This window comes from Anastrepha ludens, chromosome 4 (genome assembly GCF_028408465.1).
Source record: "Anastrepha ludens isolate Willacy chromosome 4, idAnaLude1.1, whole genome shotgun sequence".
NCBI classification, from domain to species: domain Eukaryota; kingdom Metazoa; phylum Arthropoda; class Insecta; order Diptera; family Tephritidae; genus Anastrepha; species Anastrepha ludens.
The window spans coordinates 11,147,242-11,169,279 of NC_071500.1; the positions used below are offsets into that span (position 1 = coordinate 11,147,242).

Genomic DNA, 22,038 nt, shown 5'->3' on the forward strand with positions numbered 1-22,038 from the left:
CTGCATTTTATTTGACATTTTTCAATTTCAGACTAACTCAGTTTGAAGCATGGAAAGATACATAATCGAGCAATGGTCAGAATGGTGGCAGGAAATGGCAGAAGTGAATGACCAATTTTCGAAGAAAATCATCTTCAGTGATGAGGCACATTTTCACCTCAGTGGATTCGTCCATAAGCAGAATTGCCGCATTTGGGCGAATGATAATCCAAGAGTGATTACCGAAAAACTAATGCACCCACAAAGAGTGACTGTTTGGTGCGGTTTATGGGTCGGCGGCATCATTGGGCCGTATTTTTTCCAAAATGAGGCCGGTCAGGCAGTTACTGTGAATAGTGCTCGCTATCGTGAGATGATAACGAACTTTTTATACCCCGAATTGGAAGATATGGATGTGAACGATATGTGGTTTCAACAGGACGGTGCCACTTGCCACACAGCTAACGAAACAATGGCTCTTTTGCGCGAAAAATTTGATGGCCGAATAATCTCACGGCCCGTCGATGCCAATTGGCCGCCAAGGTGATGTGATTTGACACCGTTGGACTTCTTTCTTTGGGGTTATTTGAAAAAAAGGTGTACGTCGATGAGCCAGCAAACAATTCAAGAGCTAAAGGATGAGATAATTCGGCCCATTAACGGCATAGAACCTCAATTATGCCTCAGCGTCATCGAAAATTTGGACCATCGGATGGAGGCGTGCCGCCGAGGTCGCGGCGGCCATTCGGCCGATATTTTGTTCCATACGTAATTGAGCCATACCAATATTATCATAATAAAGAGAAATGACAATAATTTCTTAAAAAAATTGTATTTTATTCAAAATCAACACCGGCACTTGAAGCTTAACCACCCTTTATATATCGATAATTGACACAATTTCGCAAGCACAATCAGAAATAGAGTAATTTTACATGGGCATTTTTATGCTCAAACTCTTCTTCTTATGGAAATGAAATATTTCGCATGAAAAATCACAAAAAAATGTATTATGAAATTGCCGCAATTTCTATTTTCGCATTTCATATTTCTCATCTCAACATTTTGTTATCTAACGCACATTTCCCCTAATAATATCTGGTTACATTTTATTACTAGACAACAGCTTTGTATGTGCATTCAGTCACTGCTCAAATTAGAATTTCATTCTCCTTCGAAATAAGTTATAATGTGAAAAAATATATCTACAACTAAATAATGAATGCTCCTGTGCAGGAAATGTTTATGGATACGAGTATGAATGTAGAAATGTATAGAAAAAATTGGCAAGTTGGCAAACGATCACGCTGATTGTGTGTGTGTGTGTGTGTGTTTATTATAAGCAGAAGGTGTTTATGATTTTATTAATTGCACATACATAGCCATTAAAGACAAATAACCGCAAAATATGCTAAAGGCGGATGTGTTTAAATAATTCGAAAATCCCCAACACTATTCTGCTTTATTTGAGAACAACCTTTGGTGCACACCTACAGTAAACAGAACTGAATTTTATATCCATATGCAATAAATGCAAATGAAAATAAACTCTATGTGGCGGATGCATGCGGCGTGCGCAGCTTTAGAAGGACGATGAAAAGTAAGCGGTATGCCAACGCAAATATTATTATTTTGCCAAATGCATGCAGAACCAAGCACATCTACGCGGTAGAGCAGCTGCTGTGATTTTTTTTCGTAATTTTATCTGTTCTCTAAATTGTTAAATTACCTTCTGCATTGTTTTTGTCTAAAAAATTTAAATAGCAGAAAACAAAAAGCAAAAATACATGCCATTGTTATTTTTGCGCTACTACTGCTACCTTGGAAATGTGCCTTGGGTAGAACATAAATAAATATTAAAATGCTCACAGATCACAGGGCAGCTCCCAAACCAATGATAATTCGTACCACTACGATTTCTTCTCATATACACCCCAGTGCAAAATTATAAACTCGACTACTTTTTATAAGAATTTAGTTCACATTTTATTTAGTTTAATTTAGTTCACAATTTGAAAACAAGCCAAATAACGCAAATTTTCAAACTTTGTACAAAAGTTTTCAAAATTTCAGCAATACTTTAAACTTTTCAAAAACAGATTTTTCCTGTATTTTTTTAAGTATGCAGTTTTATAGCTCAGTGAATATTAGCATCACCAGGTGCAAGTTTTAAGTGACTATAAAATTCTCCTCATTTTTGACAATTTTTTTGCTGAAATACTACGCTGAAGTGTTCACAACGGACCCATTTCGTGGTCAAAGTGGCATTGCTGTCCCTATGCGCGATGAGGCTGCCAAACCTAACCTACTACGCTTTTTCTTCCATATCGATTTTTTTCATACCATTTGTTTTTTACGGAAACAGGATATCCGACTTAGGACTTAATGTCTGATTAAGCGCTTAATAAGAACTCAACTCTTCGTTGAGCACCCGAGTCAGGCCAACATTTTTCGACTTTGTAGGTGAATTTAACATATTTCTATTGCAGCTAAAAACTGTAGCTTCTAGGTATTTTCCTGAAATTTAATTTTTTTTGACGGTTTATGGATATAATCTTTTAAAAAGGATTCTCGAACAGGCCAGACCCGTGCGCCCAGCTGATTAAAGAAGCATTTCATCAATGTTTATTTAGCGCCCATCTACCAGCTAACTTCAAGTTAAGTTTGTCGAAAGATGGGCTGCCGCTTAACTGCTATTAAAAATTAAAACTGATAGCTAAAAATTAAAATTGATAGGTGACGAAAGTACAAAAAATACCGCAAAACTAAGTTTGTTTGGAGTATCTTCAATAGTAGATAATATTTAATGAAATGAAATTGAGTGACTGAACCATAATCCTAGGAGAAGTAGACGTTTTGTGAAACCTGAAACATATGTGAAATAATTAAACAAAAAAAAATAAAAATGGACTAAGTGGCCGTCATCCACAGATTCGTTCACATCAAAGATGCAGCAAGTGGAAAAAAATCCTAATCAGGTGATGCTCGTCAGGTGGACCAGGGATACTTCTTCTAAACGAATTAAGTAGTTGGTCAGTAAGTCAAGTTGAGTTTGAATTTCCCTCTTTTTGATCCTACCAATTACTTACTTCGGTAATGACTTCGAACCCGAGATATTTGGGCGGACTTAGTATCAATGTCTAGATTTGCTAAAAGCGTTGACATCCTACGTCACGTCTTTATTAAATCTTAATAGAGGTCAGTCACCATCTGGTATCTCTAGAGACAAAAAGGTCTATGCGTGTCCTAATGTCAGCTGGGTTAACCTAACCTAGTCTCAATATAAACTAATAATTTCAAATTCAAACCGGTAAAGAATGTCGCAATTTCGAACTTTATAATTAAATCCGGCCCATATTTTGATAATCATCAATTATTGCGCTCAGTTCAACGGATGTTTAGATAAATTGACAGGCGGAAATGAAAACTTGTTTCTGTGTGGGAGTTGATTTGGTAACTAACGAATTTCGGTGTTTTTAAAATAAAACTGAGTGCAAAAGCCATACTTAAAATTTGAGGCAGTAATTTTTGGTCAATATTTATATGCTGAAAAGTGGGACAATCCTAAAGTTTTATACGAATAAATTAAAAAAAAAAATTTAAAAAATTTTATAAAATAAAAAAATTTTAAATTAAAATAAAAAAAGTTTAAGAAAAAATTAAAAAAAATGAAGTAAAAAAAATTAATAAAAAAATTAAATTAAAACTAAAAAATAAAATAAAAACAAAAAAAGGAAAGGAATAAATAAATAAAAAGAAACAAAAATAAAAGAAAAATAACTAAATAAAAAAAAAATAAAAATAATAAAAACAGCAAAAAGTTAAATAAAAAAAATTAAAATAAAATGAAAAAAAGTTAAATAACAAACAAATAAAAAAATATTAATATAGATAAAAAAACTTAAATAAAAAAGTAATCGAAAAATAATAAAAAATGCAAATAAAAAAGAAAAATAAAACAAAAAATGGAGTTTTCATATTAAATAAAAAAGTAAACAAAAATAAAAAAAAAAATAAAAGGAAAAATTAAAAAAAATAAATGAAAATAATAAAAAATAATAAAAACAATAAAAAAATACAACAACTGAAATATAAAAAAAGAAAATAAAATAAAATGAAAAGAAAATAAATAAAACAATATTAGATTAAAAAAACTTGAATAAAAAGTAATCGAAAAATAACAAAAAAAAAAAAAAATAAAATAAAATAAAAAGGAAAATATAAAATGGAATTTTCATATTTAATAAAAAAAGTAAATAAAAATACAAAAATAAATAAAAAAAAAATTTAAAAATTAAATAAAAAACAAATAAAAAAATATTAGATAAAAAAATTGAATAAAAAAGTAATCGAAAAATAGTAAAAAAATGCAAATAAAAAAGAAAAATAAAATTAAATATGGAATTTTCATATTTAATAAAAAAAGTAAATAAAAATAAAAAATAAAGAAAAGAAAAATTAAAAAAATTAAATAAAAATAAAAAAATGAAAAAAAATAAAAAAATAATAACAAAAAATACAAAAAGTTAAATAAAAAGAAAAAACTAAATAAAAAATAAAATAAAATGAAAACAAAATTGATTAATAAACAAATAAAAAAATATTAGATAAAAAAAATTAAGTAAAAAAATATAAATAAAAAAGAAAAATAAAATAAAAAACGGAGTTTTCATATTTAATAAAAAAAACTAAATAAAAATAAAAAATAAATAAAAAGAAAAAGAAAAATTAAAAAAATTAAATAAAAATAATAGCAAAAAATACAAAAAGTTTGATAAAAAAAAAATAAAACAAAAAAAAATTAAAAAAAAAATAACAAAAAATAAAAAATTATTTGATAAAAAAAAAATTAAATAAAAAAGTAAAAAAAAAGTAATAAAATACAAATAAAAAAGAAAAATAACATAAAAAATGGAAGTTTTTGAATTTTCATATTTAATTTTCAATTTTCAGCTTCGCGTATTCACAATGCTTTTTTATTTTATTTTTTTAGTATTTGCAATAAGCGAACTAATTATATTAACTAATAAGAAGTTGGGTTCTGTTTCGGAAAACAAAAAAAAAAATTATTTTAATAATAGGATTTGTAGTAGCAATGTTACAAAAAAAATTTTTTTTTAAATAAGGAATTTTTCACGTGTCTTTTTCACGTATGTATGTTTAGTATCAAAACCCAAATTTTTTGTTGAAAAATTTACTTTGAAATATCATCTGCTACTCCATCAACTACGGCTAGTGAGCAATTGTTCAGTGCTGCAGGTTAGCTCTATGCCTAGCAAGGAGCCGCCAGCAAGGAGAAAATACTGATAAGCCATTACAATGTAAAATTACTAAACTTGAGTTTTAAATAATTTGTACATGAAAAAATTAGTTTGAGGAGAAAGAAATCCATTATTTTTGCATATATTTTTTGCGCAAATGGTTTACAACTATTTTAGTTGCTGGACGATCCTACGACTACTAACAGCCCGGTCAACTTCGATTATTTCTGAGAATGCCTGGACGGTGCGACGAAACCAAAATTGCACGAAATTTACTGGTACAGTAGCGGCACCATAAACACCTGTCACAGTTTCAGCGGCCTGGCTTGATTTTTCGCCTTTATCAAAAAGAAAAATTGTAAGATGTACCGAATTTTATTTATTTATTTATTTAATTGGTCTAAAAAGTACAGTATTTCTTACAGACTATGAAAACAGATTAATGCTGAATAAATTAATCAAAGTAAAATCAAACTTATAATTAACTAGTTTCAATTGTAATGAGTGAAAGAGTAAAGAGTTTCGTATAATTTACAGAGGAAGATTATGAGATAATACTAAGAATTTAGTTCAACAATTCATTTAGAATCAATTTGAAGTGATTCTTTGTGTAAGAAAAATCAAGGCCAGTATGATTTGAAAGCGAATTAAACTCACCCAGAATTCTAGAAATCGGAGCATTGGAAGCATAATTAGTTCTTACCATCCCTAACCAGAAAAAATCATGATTCCGTAAACTTCGGTGAGGAATATTGAAATTGATTTTCTCTAGTAGCGATGGGGAGTCAATAACCCCATTTATCAAATCGAAAAGGAAAGTAATGGAGAGAATAGTCCTTCTAATATCTAGTGGTTTTAGATTTATGGGCCAGCATCGACCATTATAGGATGGAATTGGATCAGCGAAATTTAAAGAACGCAAAGCATAACGCACAAAAGTTTTTAGTTTTCTCTTTGTAGACTTCCATTGTTAACTTCCTGTAACTAACAACTGAATGGAACGCAGTGTGAAGGCATGTATGTGGGGTACCATGTCCCCTTCACCAATACCTACAACTTTTCATCGCTAGGCAGGAATTGGCAATTTTGGCATATTTTGTGTTGCTAAAATTGTACGGGCTATAAAACTGCATTCTTGAAATTACAAAAAAAATACTGATTAAAAAGTTTGAAATTTTGATGAGAATTTGCTGAATTTTTTAAAGTTTTATACAAAGTTTAAAGCTCTAAATGAGGTGGGTTTTGTTGTAGTGTAAACTATAATTTTATAAGAAAATACAAAAATTAAAAAAAAGGAAATAAATACTCAAAACTCAAGTAGGAGTATTTGGTATATTACCTCAATAACGTATTTAAATGTATGTGCATGTTTGTATGTATGTAGATTAGAAAAAATATTGCACTGCGCAAATCAAAATCTCATTTAGTCAGCCCAGTCGAGGCATTCTAAGGTAAAAATAGGTAATTTTAATTTCCTAACGACAGTTGACAGTTGAACATTTTAATTTGCAATTTCAACTGAAAATGCGCAACTGATCGTATTTCAATTTTCTTGTCACTGGCTATTTTGATTTAGTACAAATAAACCTACACCCAGTAAAAGTAGTATGCAAATTAAGTGCCTTCAAAGCAAATATTTAGGCGGGATGCTGTGCATGACAGCAACAAACGTCTGTCGCCTGGTGTAGCAAGCAATTTGTATTCATTTATTTTGATGGTAAGCAAATTGTAAATATGTACATATGTACGTACGTATGTAATCTCTTATAACTTGAGAACTTAAAGCGTATAAAAACGTGTTTTTTTTTTGTAAATTAATCATATGTAAAATTAATTCAAAAGACGCCTGAGTCAAGTGTAGCCGACCAAGGCAAATTTGGCAACGCTTGGGAGATAATTGCATTTAAGGGTTTCTCGATTAAAATTAAAAACAGCAAACAAAAGACGACAAATGAGAAAATGTCAAACGTCACAGCGACTCGCCTTAAATGGCTTGAGATATACGCGCAACAATACAAACAGGAAAATTAAAATTAATAAGACATATTTTGCGACACGAGCCAGAACTAAAATGACTCAAACAGAAAATCAGGTTAATACGAGCGGATGTACGAGTATTAAATAAACTGAAAATAATATATTTAAGAAAAATTAGAAAAAAAGCATTTAAGCACAGTTCTAATTTTTATAATTCTTTAACGACTTGCTCTGCACTTTTTGGGTGAGTGATTCAAATACCATCTATGTACTGTATGTTTGTATGTACTGTGTGTTTGCCTGCAAATGAGCTACATACTCGTATGCCCCTGTTATTTATGAATCACTTTACTCACAATCACATGGCAACAAGCTTTTCACATCGTCTCAACAAAATGTGTGTGGGTGCAACAGATTTGTATGAGCTTCAATAAATCAGAAATTGCAAATATTTTTGCGAGGTTGAAAAGTGAGAGCAAAAATAAAAACTGCTCACATTTTGTGGGGTAAACATTTTTATTTTTCGTCACAGTCTCCTTTTAGGCGAATACACTTCGTCCAACGCTGTGGTGCTAACTTCTTGATCCCTTCCGGATAATAGGATTTGTTCAAGTTTGAAAAATAGCCATTCGTTTTCGCAATCAAATCAATCAATCAAACCTCCTCGTTTGAATAAAATCGTTTTCCCGCTCCACATTTCTTCAAATTAGAGAATAAATATTAGGCCGAGAGAGCCAAGTCTGGCGAATAGGGGACAAGTGAAATGAGCTGGAACCCTATCTTCATTAGTTCTAACGCATGAGCGGGTGCCTTGTCATTATGCAAAAAGAAAACGCACTCGACTTCCCCGATTCAAACGAATGCCAAGCACAAAGAGGTAAACCGATCTGGCTGAAACTTGGTGTGTGTGTTCTTCGAAGGGATGCTACTAACTAAATATAACATCGATACGCGCCAGTAGCGCCATCTCCTGCCATTGCACTGACTTTCTCGCGTACTAAGTACAGCACGCGAAAGAAGTACAGCAACGTTCCACGTTTTGAACAGTTTCGACAATTTTTTATTTTATTATTTATTTGTTTTTTGTTTTTTACAAAAGTACTGCTCCCTGTCTCACAAAAATCTATGTAAACTCAAATTTCAAAAACTAAAAAAATGAAACAAATTGCAATCCAAATTCCAAACTTTTTAGTCAGAAAGCATAAATTCCCGATTTTTTTTTTGCATAAAGGATCTTTTAAAAGTGACGCCTTGATGTTAGTAGTCAATAGTTCTTATACCGTAGCTTTATGCAAAAAATGTAATCAAAGTTTCAAACTTTTTAATAAGAAAGAATGGTAGGTAGAATGGCAAGAGTGCCACAGGCACACTTCAAGTACCACTTACGTGCCGTTTTGATACCATAATATGGACCACTCTACTTGTACAAAGAAAATTTTTTGGGAAGAGCCTTCCTGTGCTGTTGATGTAGTGGAGGAGAGAAAAGGGATCTAGACTGGAGAATTTCTTCAAGTCATCCCCAAAGGGCACGCTAAGGATTCTCAAGCGCCTAGCCGCCAGAGCCGGACATTTGCAGAGAAAGTGTTCCACAGTCTCTTTCTCTGCAGGATCCCCACAGCTTCTGCAATAGAGGTTTTACGGAATTCCATGAGTACCGATTACCCAGTGGCCAGTGAATACCGCATTGAGTTTGGAAATTGAATGGCGGGGGATTCCATCACCTTAAGCATTCTGTTTCTATCGTATTGGGGCCATAGTGTTTTCGAAATAGCGCACGATGAGACAGACCCCCATCTGTAAATACACAAATTTGGTTTTTTTTTTTTGTGACATATAGAGTACCTAAAAAATGACGCCTAGATGTCAGTTGTGAATAATGCTTAGACAGTACCTGCTTTTTATGCCATCTTTGTTATTTGTCGAGCAAACAGATATTGAATTTTAGAATTATAGAAAATGTTCGATTTTAGCAGCAACTAATCGCAAAATTCGTGATTTTTTTGTGGAGAAATAATCGCACGATTGAGTTGACAATTCAAAGTTTGGAGAAAATATTTCAAGAAACTCATTCTGCCGAAGATAGAAAAAGGACTGATAGGCAGACCAAAAAATGGACGTTCTGCTGAGATGATTGCAGCGCGAAGTGTTGCTGAGCAACCTTCAACATCGATATCTCGACATTCTCTACAACGACGCCATTCATGAGTAGACGGTTTGGCGGATTTTGCCCGTAGACTTGCTGATTTGGACACTGAAAATTTAAGTGGTGCCATTTTTACATAAAATTGTTAAGAGCCGTATTTTGTGTAAAAATAGTGCAACCTGAATGAATCAAAATTTGTACATGTTTTATTTTAAAACAACAGGTGTCTAGACCTATGACACACTTGAATGACACTTTATATGGAAAAAATACCACCATCAGAGGGAAAAATTATCAAAAATTAACGCGAATTTTGAGTGACTTCAAGCTTTTTTGCCCAAACTAATTTTTTTTTTAATTTTAATTAAACATTTTTAAATTTTCTTGGACATTTGTTGAGTTCTTAGAAATCCTGTACAAAGCTCGAAACTTGGATTAATATGATCTTTATATGGAGTGGACTATATTTTTATAAAAAAATATTTACTTTAAAAAATAAGTAGTCAAAATTTATTTATTTTTTCCCGGACTTTGCAAGATAATATGCAAAGTTTTTATACTTAGTTCATTTAAATATTTAATTTTTAAAAATTAATATTAATTTTAGTTAAATTTTTAATAATAATTCAAATTTAATTTTTACAAATAAAATATTTAATTTGTATTAATATTTATTTAAAAAAGACTACCCATTTTCAATATTTAAATAGTATAGGCCAACGATGAAAACGGCCAGTAACACCAAACAGTGCAATGTATAATACTAAAAAAATAAAATATAAATGCATTGTAAATACGCGAAGCTAAAAATTGAAAATTAAATATGAAAATTCAAAAAATTCCATTTTTTATTGTATTTTATTTTTCTTTTTTATTTGCATTTTTTTATTATTTTTCGATTACCTTTTTATTTAATTTTTTTTATCTAATATAATATTTTTTCATTTGTTTTTTGTAAAATTTTTTTTTTTCATTTAATTTAATTTTGTTTTTACTTTATTTTTTTGTCATTTTATTTTATTTTATTTTTTTTTTATTATGTTTTTTTATTTTTTATATTTATTTTATTTTTTTAAGTTTCTCTTTTATTTATTTTTTGTTTTTATTTCATGTTTTTATTTTTATTTTATTTTTTTATTTTAATTAAATGTTTTTTTTTTAATTATTTTGTTTTTTATTTCGTTTTAAAATTTTTTTTTTTAGTTTTATTTTACTTTTTTTTTAATTTTTATTTAATATTTCTTTTTTTTTCTTTTTATTTATTCTTTTATTTTAGTTTTTTTAATTTAATTTTATTTTATTTTTTTGCTATTTTTATTTTATCTTTTTTTAATATATTTTTATTTTTTTTTTGTTATTTTAATTAATTTTTTATTTTTTTTTATATTAATTTATTCGTATAAAACTTTAGGATTATCCCACTTTTTAGCATAGAAATATTAATCAAAAATTACTGCCTCAAATTTTAAGTATGGCTTTTGCACTCAGTTTTATTTTAAAATCACCGAAATTCGTTAGTTAACAACATCAAGACGCACACCGCAAATAGAAATATGAAATTTGAACCCAAAAACGGTGTAAGGGCCAATTATAAATATACATATATACATACATTCCGAGTGAAGTAGCGGGCCAAATCTTTTATTGTAAAGTAGATTTTCGGGCAAATTTTTCGTGCTGCCTTACAAAATCGTTCTACCAACTGACTGTACTTTTCTTTGCTCGTTCGAAGAACTTCAATCAAAGCAAATTTGTAAGAAGTTAATTATAGGTAGGTGGGGCAAACAGTGAATTCCATCACTCGTTAAGTTATCCAGCACACCTGATTACGTGGTCTGTCTCTATGATCTGGCACCCACACTAAGTTTGCGACGATTAACTTATGCGGAACTTGTCTGTTCTAGATCGCTGTTCTCGACGTACATTTTCAGCAGCCGCCCGACTAAGCGATTAAATAGTGATTTATTGACTGCAGATTGAGAGCAGCTTGAAAAGCGGCAGTGATTCGACAGCCGAAAACTAAGTTTAATTGAAATGAAGCTGAGATTTGCATAAGTTTGTATTTAAAAAACACTCGATTATAATTAAAAAATTAAAAAGAAAATTAAAAAAAAAAACAATTAAAAAAAAAATAAAAAAAACAATCACATGACATTTATGAAACATTACCCTACTTATGCCGCATTAAACTCGTCAAGTGTAACCGATTAAAGCAACTGCAGCCTTTTATAATATTATCGTGGGTATGAGGAAACATTAAATATGCACCGGCTCACTTCGGCCCAGGCGGAAATTTAAAACTGCTTGAAAAAGCTGCAAACCACTTAAAATAGGTATAAATATATATTTCAGGGTACATATACACATACACCTTTATATGTATGTACTGCATTTAAAAGTGAAAGTTTGGTATAAGTGACAAAACCTTTGGTGTTTTTGTAGATGCCTGTACGTATTTATATGTATATGCAATTAAGCACTATGCAGACATACAAATATCTAGACAAGTTGACAGTTAAAGTATTAATATAGAGTTCTTTAATGTAAGCGCACATGGGTTGAAAAGTCCCGGACCTCACTTACAGATGGCACTAGTTTTAATGCATTCACCTCTTTTTCAGTTAGTACTAACTTTAAAAAGACAGCTGTTCAAATTTCAGGATATTCTATTCATTAGTTCGTGAGTTATTGCGCTAAGAGTGACGTTACTTTTGTCACTTTCAAAACAGTGGATCAAAAAGTATTTTGCGTTTTAATTTTACACTGCTTCTTGATGAGAAAAAATACTGTTCAAGCAAAGCAATAGCTTGAGAAGAGTTATAGGGACTCCGCTCCAACAGAAACAACAATAAAACGATGGGTTGCTGACTTGTCCAAATAGACGTCCAAATGAGATGGTTACTCCAGAAAACATCCACAAAATCCACAAACCCGTTTTGAATGATCGAAGAGTGAAGTTGCGTGAGTTAGCTGACATCGTAAAGATATCAAAAAAACGTGTTGGATTTATATTGCACGAGCATTTGACTATGAAAAGGATCTGTTCAGAGTGGGTGCCGCGTTTGCTCACTGCTGACCAAAAACAAGAACGTGTTGATGATCCTGAGCAGTTTCAAATCTACATGAATCGAACTTCGAATTGCGCCAACATCCAACGTATTCGCCAGATTTGGCTTCCAGCGTCTACTGGCTGTTCGCAGACCAACAACAAAAATGCTCGCCGGTAAGAAATTTCGCTGGAATGAGGAGATTATCGCTGAAACTGAGGCCTATTTTGAGACGAAAGATAAATCATTCTACAAAAGTGGTATTGAAATATCAGCGCGACAGTGGAACGATTTCGTTATTCTTATTGGAAATTATGTTGATGAATAAAGCTAATTTTAAGCACAAAAAAAAACCTATTTTCTCTGTTACGCCCGGAACTTTTCAGCCCATGTTTTGTTGTATCTAAAGCTAACAATTTAATAATAGATATTTTAGGTTTTCCCCCTATGTGATCTTCATTGTGATTGCTTCCTATCTTCTGAATCATTCAAACTATTTATAGCTCTAAAATGCCTTTAGCACTTTTAGTTTTCTCACCACCATGAAAACGCAACCGTCGACAAAAAATCCAGGCACAAATTTAGTTGAATTTAGTTTAGTTTTAACTAATTTTAATTAAAAATGTACTTCAGTCTTTAACAAAACCTATATGAATGACAGTTCCAAACTTTGTATGAAATTCAGTGAAAAATTTATTAAATTTTCATCAAAATTTCCAACTTTTTGAACAGCATTTTTGAAATACACTTAAATATGCAGTTTTTTAGCTCATTCAATTAGCATAAAGTAAATTTTGAGGTGCGCCGAAAATCGCGTCAAATAGTAAAATGTGTGCTAACTTTCTATTAACACCCAATAAAGCCTCTTGTGACTGACCACTTCACAGAGGTTTGACCGAAAGAGCAGCTACACGAATCTCCTTATGATAGGTGCATACACATTTTCAAAGTTTCACGGCTGGTTATGGTTCGACTATCATTCCTGTTGCCCTAAGAAAATGTTTCTACAGAACAGCGAAAGCCTAAAGTCGCTTCTTTCGCTTCTATTGAATGCACGTACAGCGACTGAAGTTGCGTGGAAGGGTTCATTGCCATAGAATTGAAAAGCAAAGCGAGGTTTATTTGGTGTGCTACTATCTGTCCGGACTGAACTTTATATAGTCACGCATATTTTAGTAAAACTTGATTTGGCTTGGCTGTTAATTTTCGTAATCAAACAAACTCTTAGGCAATGCGAGTTATAGGTTGAAATGGACGGAAACATGGACGGAGATTTAAACGTAAAATATAAAAGTGGTCGTCATCGAGATATACAAAGAATGGCCGTATTGTAAATCTGTGTGTGTACCCCTTAAATTGACTAATCTCCTAAAAGAACCCAGAAAAAGTAAATAATAACATTTTCTTTGGTGGGAAATTAAATTTTTGTGGTTACGAGCTGCTCATAAAAAAACTACGTTTGTAGGTATTCGTATTCCAAAGTTATAAAATGAGAAAATTGTGCGATTGTAGAAGAAATTATTTAATCAAGGAATTATATTTCCGCCTCATATTGCAGTCATATAGCGGCATAACGCGGAATAGATAGGGGGCCCAAAAATATTTTTGAATAATGAAATAATGCACCAGAGCCAGAAATACGAGTAAATGGTTTTAATGAATCTGTACTCCTTATTCTCATTGCGCACAGATTTTAACCCGAAGCCAGATTTTAACCTGCCGCCGTGGTGTAGGTGTTGTCTAAGTGACATATCCCAAACCCAATTAGCACAAAAGCTGCCATTTTGATACATCACTTCTTGAACCACTGCCTTTTATTAGTCGAACCATCTTGATTTGACTGTGAATCTACCAATGTCGTCTATTTTCATTTCTGCGATTTCTTTTAAGCTAAACATCCTCAGTTAATTCGACCAGCATTCTATGTCGCAGACTTGGGCACTCACACAGATTGTGGAAGACTGTACCCTTAGCAGCTTTTAGAACAGTCGTTGTACGACCACTCCATCTTACTGGCATTATCTCCCAGAGGTCAGTACCCGGTTATTGTTGACGTAATTCTGAATCTGTCTGCTAGTGGCTTTCTTTCTTAACAACTCGTCATTTCTAGATTTGTCGAAATTGGGTCACGTATGTTTGGTTTTTTTGCAGGTATCCGTGTTACCCCATTTGGCGACATCAACTGCATTTGCGATAGCGAGAAGAGCTTCTTTTTGCACCTGCCTTGCGGACAAGACTATTTCTACCGCTTCGGATTCGTTATAGGATGCCCTCCGTCTTACCAGATCATCAGCTTTCTCATTTTCTTTTATGTTCCCATGGCTAGGTGCTTCAGGCTGTAGTCGAATTGGTTTGGCGCGTGAGTACGAGTTCGAAGCTCCGGGCATGGCTCAGCAAATAATAGAAACGCTTTTTCTAAAAGCGGTCGTCCCTCGGCAGGCATTGGCAAACCTCCGGGTGTTTGAAAGTCCATGGAAAAGCTCTTTATAAAAAACCATTTGACATTCAGAGTCGGCGTAAAGCTGTAGTGGAACCATAGTTTGCGGAGAAACATCAACGCGCACACATTAATAGGAGCTTCCCGACCAAAGCCAAACCCCCAACGAAGAACGCAAGCGCTAATTATTATTATCTGTCAATCCCACCTATGAATATAAATATGTTTGGTATGGATAAGCTTTTGATGAAAATCAGATGCCATTCGCAGGAACTACAGAGCCCATCCTTTGTGGGACAACATCATCTTCAAATTGAGTAGAAGCTCAGAATAAATTGTATATTATCTATATTTTGGTATCGAACATAACGAGATCTTTGAACATCATACGCAAGAACAGTGGCAACGTCTGATAAGGCAGCTTTTGGATTATACCTGGGGAAAAAAGCTCTCGAACGACACTGGCTATTCAGCGTCACTGTAATGAGCAACGTGTTCGCTCTACAAATTTAGATTAAAGTAAAAGTTTCATAAAAATAGAACGTAATTAATTTAAGTTCATCCATTTGCCGATGAAAGTGTATCTCATACACGCTGCTTTTTATGCGCTTGTAAGTCTTCCTCTTGTTGCAATTGAAGCCCGCCCGCCACTCGTTTCTATCAAGAGACCACATCTTAATTAGAGTTCAACACATACAGCTTAAATGGTTTATTTATATATGGTACTAGGTATGCCAACTCCGGGTTCCCGAAATCCCGAGAATCCCTTGTTTTTCATATGCCGAAAATCCCGAAATATTTTAAATATCCAATTGAACCACACTTAAAAAAATAACAATTGGCCCGTATATTTCCGTTAGGCGTTTGGCCGAGCTCCTCTTTAAAATGTGTGGCGTGCGTGCGTCTTGATGTTAATCCGCAAATGGAGGAGCCTACAGTTTTAAGCCGACTCTGAACGGCAGATATTTTTTATGAGGAGCTTTTTTATGACAGAAATACACTCGGAGGTTTGCCATTGCCTGCCGAGGGGCGACTGCTATTAGAAAAAACTTTTTCATTTTGTGTTTCACGGCGATTCGAACCTACGATCACCGAATTCCGAATGGTAGTCACGCACCAAACCTACATCAGCCGTCATACCACACCCTAGCCGATGCGAAACTTTGGTACACTTTGCTTCAACGTGGCCAAACCTTGCAAGATGATTTTCGTCCAAAGGCCGTAAACAAACGGTTGTCGTGCCTGAAACAAACGATGCTGTGAGTGAACTGATAACGCAAGATCGTCATATGGCATATCGCGAGATGGGAACATCAGTGTGACTAGCATTTCAATACTGCATAAGCATTTGCGCGGCGAGAAGATTTGTTCTCCTTGAATAACGCATAATTTGACAATTGCCCGAAAAAGGAGTCTTGACGATTGGTGTAAAGAAATATTGAAGAAGTCCCGACGCGGTTATTCAAAACACGTCTATGAGATCGTAACAGGTAAAGAAACTCAGATCTATGCTTATGAGCCGGAAATACAGCAGCAAGCCAGCTTAAGTTGTTCGTGGCAGAAGCATCTCAAAGCAAATAGTCGCCTTTTTCGGAAGTGTTTGTCATGTCGCAATTGCATCACTAGAAAAACTTAAAACAGTCAATTCTGAGTGGTACAAAACCATTTTTTGCCAGAAGTTTTCAGAGGAATAATGAAAACCAACCGCCGAAGACAACTCATCCTACATCAAGCTCTAACGTATCGGCTCATACAAAAGATTTTTAGGTAATCCGAATTAATAGGTAATCCGCCTTACAGCGCTGATTTGACACTTTACGGTTAATTTTCGTTTCCGAAAATCAAAAAGTAAATGCGAGGACAACGCTTTTCAACGTCTTCAGAAGCTTTTAAGCAGCTCATTTCAGAGGTATCCCCTCTGAGTCACAAAAGTGCTTCGAAAATTGGTTCAAGCAAATGCCTTCCAAGAAGAATATTTTGAAAAAGAATAAAGTCATTTTCATTGTTATTTGTGTTTTTATTATTTGGCATAAAGTACCGAATGAAACCCTTGTATGTATATGTATGAATGTATCTAGCTCTACAATCAGCTCGAAAGCAGCAACATCGGGATCCCGGTATTACTTTAAAACTATTCGCTAATATTGGCATCCCTATGCGAGTAAGTGTAGATGTACATATCTATGTATGCAGTGGCATGCAACATTTGCTTGTGGCGCTTCAAGGTAGAAACGAATACACTTTGCCTAATTCTTTGTTTTTTCCTTCAAAGCAATTTTGAGCTCCACCCCAAGGAGATTAGCACACATTTCGTATGCAGGTGTGTGTGTATGTGTATTTATAAGTTGAGGAGTCTTACGAAGTGAAAAGTGCCAAATGAAATAGATAAACTTGCAATAATACAATAAAAAAAACATGGCAAGTCCAGAAGTGAAGCAACAACCGTGTAGAAAAGGTGTAAAATACTCGTAGGCATACAAGTGGCGACAGGCTGGTGACCGGTTAATGAATGATACGGCTGGCTTACCAAAAGGAAAAAGTAGACAAAATTGTCTGTATATGCTTCATTTAACTAGTGCGCAAATGCTTAAAATACATATTTACATACCATCTACATATGTTTATATGGGTCTACAATACTTGTAAGTATCTCTAATGCCACGCTTACCAAATCTAAACTGGCGCACATGCGCATTCGTTCTTAGCTACCAAATACGCACAACTGACCCGGTATGGTGCGCGCATACATAACATACGAGTACATATATAAAAGCATGCAACTCTGCGGGAAAAAGCCAAACTAGTATAGAAACATTCTAGTTTTAGTTACTGGCATTTGGTAGAAGAAGTCATACCAATTCGTCATTGGTTAGAATAATACGAGCATGGAATTGATCAATTTATTGCAAATTAGTTGATTTTGTTTTGTTTTTAGATAAAAAAATTTTAGATTCGTCAATGGACTTGTGCGCTTTTGGTTATGCATAATTAGTCAAATCTTCATAAAACTTACTAGAGGTATGGTAAAAGTGGTGGCGCATGCTGATGATGTGGTGCGAATGGCAACAGGACTGTGTCCTATTATGATCAGCTAGGCGAACTTATCACTTGGGCTACAGGCCATGGCCTAAGTTTAAGTCCACGTAAAACAAAACTTATGCTTTTTACCGTCAGATACAAAGCGCCAAATACTAATGGACAAACTCTCTCACTTCCACCTCCACTGCACGTACTTAGTGGTAGTTCAGGACTCCAAACATAGCTGGAAATTAAACATTGAACAAGAATGCGTAAGGGAAGCAGAAATTGCTCTGTCTGCCCGTAAACGTATACTTGGCTAGCATGTGGCGGCTTCCTGGACAGGTGAACTACGCAATTCCGCCAAGACTTGCCATTATAACATTCATGACCCCCTTGCCCTCGAGGAAAGAGGGTGCAACGGGATGAGGTAAGACAGGGCGAGTCCATCCATGTATACACAGATGGCTTAAAGCTCGAGAGCAGGGTGGGCAGAGGTGTATACTCCGTACATCTAGGGAGCTCCTTCCGTTTTCGACTCTCCGACTACTACTATCTTTCAGGCTGACTTGATGACAATAATGAAAGTCGCGACACTGGGAGATGATATTACATTTTCACTGGCAGCCAGGCGGCCACAAAATTCCTCACAAAGCAATCGAAAACCTCTAAGGTAGCCATGAAATACCGCACATCTCTATACGAAATGACTGAGTTATTTCATCTAAAGGTAACATGGGGAGGAACCAGGAAGGCCATTGTCACATTGAAGGTAACTGCAGAGCCGATGAACTAGCGAAACTTGGCACCAAATTGACCGATGAGTACATAGCCAATGATATAGGATAGACTTGCAAACAAAATTTCTGCTAAGTGAGATAAGCATAATCTTAGCACCCTGATTTCAGAATGAATGTGTGAACACAGGGGACAACCGCTTCAACCTAGCCTAACCTAAACTAAACTATGCTTGGAAGAAGATGGGGTCTTCAACCTACTTGATGGCTGTATAAGGCGGTTATACAACCAATTTCAACCTACGGATCGCTAGTTGGGTGGAAAGCGCTTTGAAGAGATTACAATATTAAATTACTTGGCAGAATACAAAGATCAGCCTGGGCAGTAATGGTCGATGCAATCAGATCATGCCCTAGAGAGGCTCTTATCAAGACGATGGCAACCATGTGTGCCTTTAGGTTAAATGAATCGGGTCGCTGGAAAGAAAAACGCGTATGGTCATGTCAGTATTTTATTGTAATAAATTCAGTACACCGCGCAGAGGACTGGTTACATCGTGCCGACGGTAGTTTAATTCAGGTTAGGTTAAATGGGTGCTCTTGCGAAAGGCCCACTTGGACAAACATTTAAAATTTGTCCGTTGAGATACCATGGAGGGGTAGAGAAGTGGAAACGGAAAAGGGGGAGAAACCAGACAGATGGAAAAAAGGAAGAAGGTGCTTTGGATTAGTGGATGACGACCAACAGTGGCGATTTACGCTTGTATTAACCAATTCAAGCTACTGATGGATATCACCAGAAGTGAGAGTCCAGATGTTTAAACATTTGCCCGACGAGAGCAGGACAGCTGAGAAGGTGTTGCTGAAGGTGTTGAGCGGATTCCACCTCGTCCTTAAGACAGGTTCTGCAGAAAAGGCTTGAAGCAATCCCAAGGCTCACGGCATGGACACTTAACGAACAATGTCCGGTAAGGATTGCTGCGGCTTTGTTAGCCTTAGAACTTCACTCGAGCGGCGCCGATCTACTCGTAGCCAGAAGGATCTCACGACTTTGCACACTTGCGCACTAGCCCAGTTCTCGCTGAGTTGACGCGAGGCTCATCTTTCCAGGAGGTTCTCAAGGGTACTCAGGACGGTAACATTCAATAGGAATTTTGCCACTCACTTTCCATCTCAGGAGGAATGGAGTAAAAGATTCTCACTACCATAAATAACTTCGACACTGTTAAAATAGATTGTAGTAAATATTCAGGTATATATTCTCATAGATTTGAAAATTCTTATTGACTATAGACTTGAAAAATCTGTGCGTCTTCCTAATGTTTGCCATGTCCTCCAGGCGGAAGTACTGACAATAGGGACAGATTGTAGGTTACTAAACCCAGACTTCTCTTTTAAGGGCAAAATCGCTATTCTGTCGGATAGCCAAGTTACCGACCAAGTACTGCATTCCGCTACAACAACAAGATATAGTTTTACCACTTTCAATGTAAACCATAAAGTTACCTTCATCTGGATGCCGGAACATCGGAACATTGAAGGTAACGAAAAAGCAAGAGGGGCAAGACGGAGATCTGCCATGAAACCCGTTCTTGCAGAATCGGTATTCACAGCGCTGGATGCAATCAAGAATACAATTTCCTCAAAATACCTCCGAATCGGCGATTGTAGATGGAGAGACTAAAGACATGTAAAATTAGCAGAACGTCATGGCCCACCTGCAACCTCAAACAAACGTCAACATTGATAAAGATGAAGCGACGTAATGCCTGGAGACTCACAGCAGTCATAACTGGCATTTGGTCTATCGCGAAACAAGCAGCCAAAATAGGCATCCCTCACAACATACACCGTCACAGTTGTAAACAACTGGAGAAAAAGGAAACGATTTTCCATTTTCTCTGTCAAAGCTCAGTTTAAGCTTGAAAACGTCAAAAAAAAAAAACTGGTATTTTGCTAATTCATCTCCGGACACTTCACACTTTTGTAGGACCCGAACTGGTAGTATTCTAGTGCACAACTAGTAATTTTCCCTGCAGGGAATGTACGCACGCATACACACACATTCGCACAAGCATAAAATGTAAGTAAGCGCGCAACTACCAATTGGGAGTTGGTGGACCAGTTAGTCAATTTGTTTCACTTGAGTGGTAAAATACTCGACTAAATAGTACCAGCTATTTATGTTTGTGGAGCAGAATGGAAATACTGCAAAGGAATTCGAGTGGTTGCTGCACTCAATGAAGGCAGGCAACTGTGCAACTCGTACATTTAAGGCAATTTTGGTGCTCGAATGCATGCCAGTAATTATCTAGGTGTCCGAGGAGCTTAATAAAATTCCATATGGCTATTCGGCTGCAGAGCTAAGAAAGTGGTGTAAATGTGTAAGGGTATGGGTGTATGTAAATTAAACTAGTTTAGTTGCAGGTACTTTTTAATTTCATTATTTTTAATTTCATTTTTTTGCGTACTCTCATTAAGTACAGCATTTGCAAGGTTTGCTTTTGTTTTAACACCGAAAAGTATGCAACGTTTTCTACAATTTCTTTTTATTCGACAATTAAATCGTTTTTAATAAGCCATCTAAATATGTAAATATGTAACTCACCTGCTCGGAACACTTCACCACAGCCGTCACACCGTGAGGCGAATTGCGCATCATAGCAAGTGCCGCAATAGATCTTATCGGCCTTGGCGCCGAACTGCTTATCCACCAACGACAAATGGCACTTAAAGCATAGGAAACAGGCTTCATGCCAATGCTTGTCTTTGTAGGAAAGATCCTGGAAAATAATTGAAGTAAAATAATTTTATTATAGAAGAGTTTTAAAAAACTTATTTGCAAAAATTGCTGCTTTAGTTTATGAAACGCAATCATGTGTTTTAGTAACATAGGCCTGATAAAGCGATTATTTATACTCTTTTGAGGTTTGACGGGGGGGAGTCCATGTAAAATTTTCAAAAAATCTATTTATTTTTCGATATCACGCAAGTATAGTATCCTAAGAATACACGGTGAAATCTTCATGCGGAAATTCCTAATATTATAGCTTCTACAGCCCATTAACTAGGTAGAGCGCGTTCCGCGCGCTCCTGTACCTCAAATTTAAAACTCTTTTATCTCGAAACTGTATTTTTAAAAACTGCTCGTGTTGTAACTCAAAAAGTTATCGACCGATTTGTTTGAAGTTTGGTGATAAACCGAAAATTTCAGATATTTCGCTTTGATAAATTACTTTTTGGGGGTTAAAAATGTCAATAAAATAGCTCTAAATTCTGACTTTTTTTCAAAGGCTTATTTTATAATAAAATTTATACTTGTTTTTTAATTTTATAGGTTCATCCTTCTCGTTAATATGTTATAAAAAAAACCAATTTAATTTTTTTGTTTCAGATCGATAGATTAAGAGTAATAAATAGAGCAGTTTGGGACCTCGCG

General features: G+C 34.6%; 1 protein-coding gene across 4 annotated transcripts in view; it reads right to left on the bottom strand.

Moving 5' to 3' along the window:
- The window catches only part of LOC128862071 (four and a half LIM domains protein 2), a 151,638-nt gene that overhangs the window by 52,798 nt on the left and 76,802 nt on the right, over positions 1-22,038 (bottom strand). For all 4 annotated transcript variants that reach the window (XM_054100481.1, XM_054100480.1, XM_054100482.1 and 1 more), the window contains one exon: positions 21,208-21,382. In XM_054100481.1, coding sequence (XP_053956456.1) covers positions 21,208-21,382 — 175 coding nt within the window. The remainder of the gene's footprint in view (positions 1-21,207; positions 21,383-22,038) is intronic.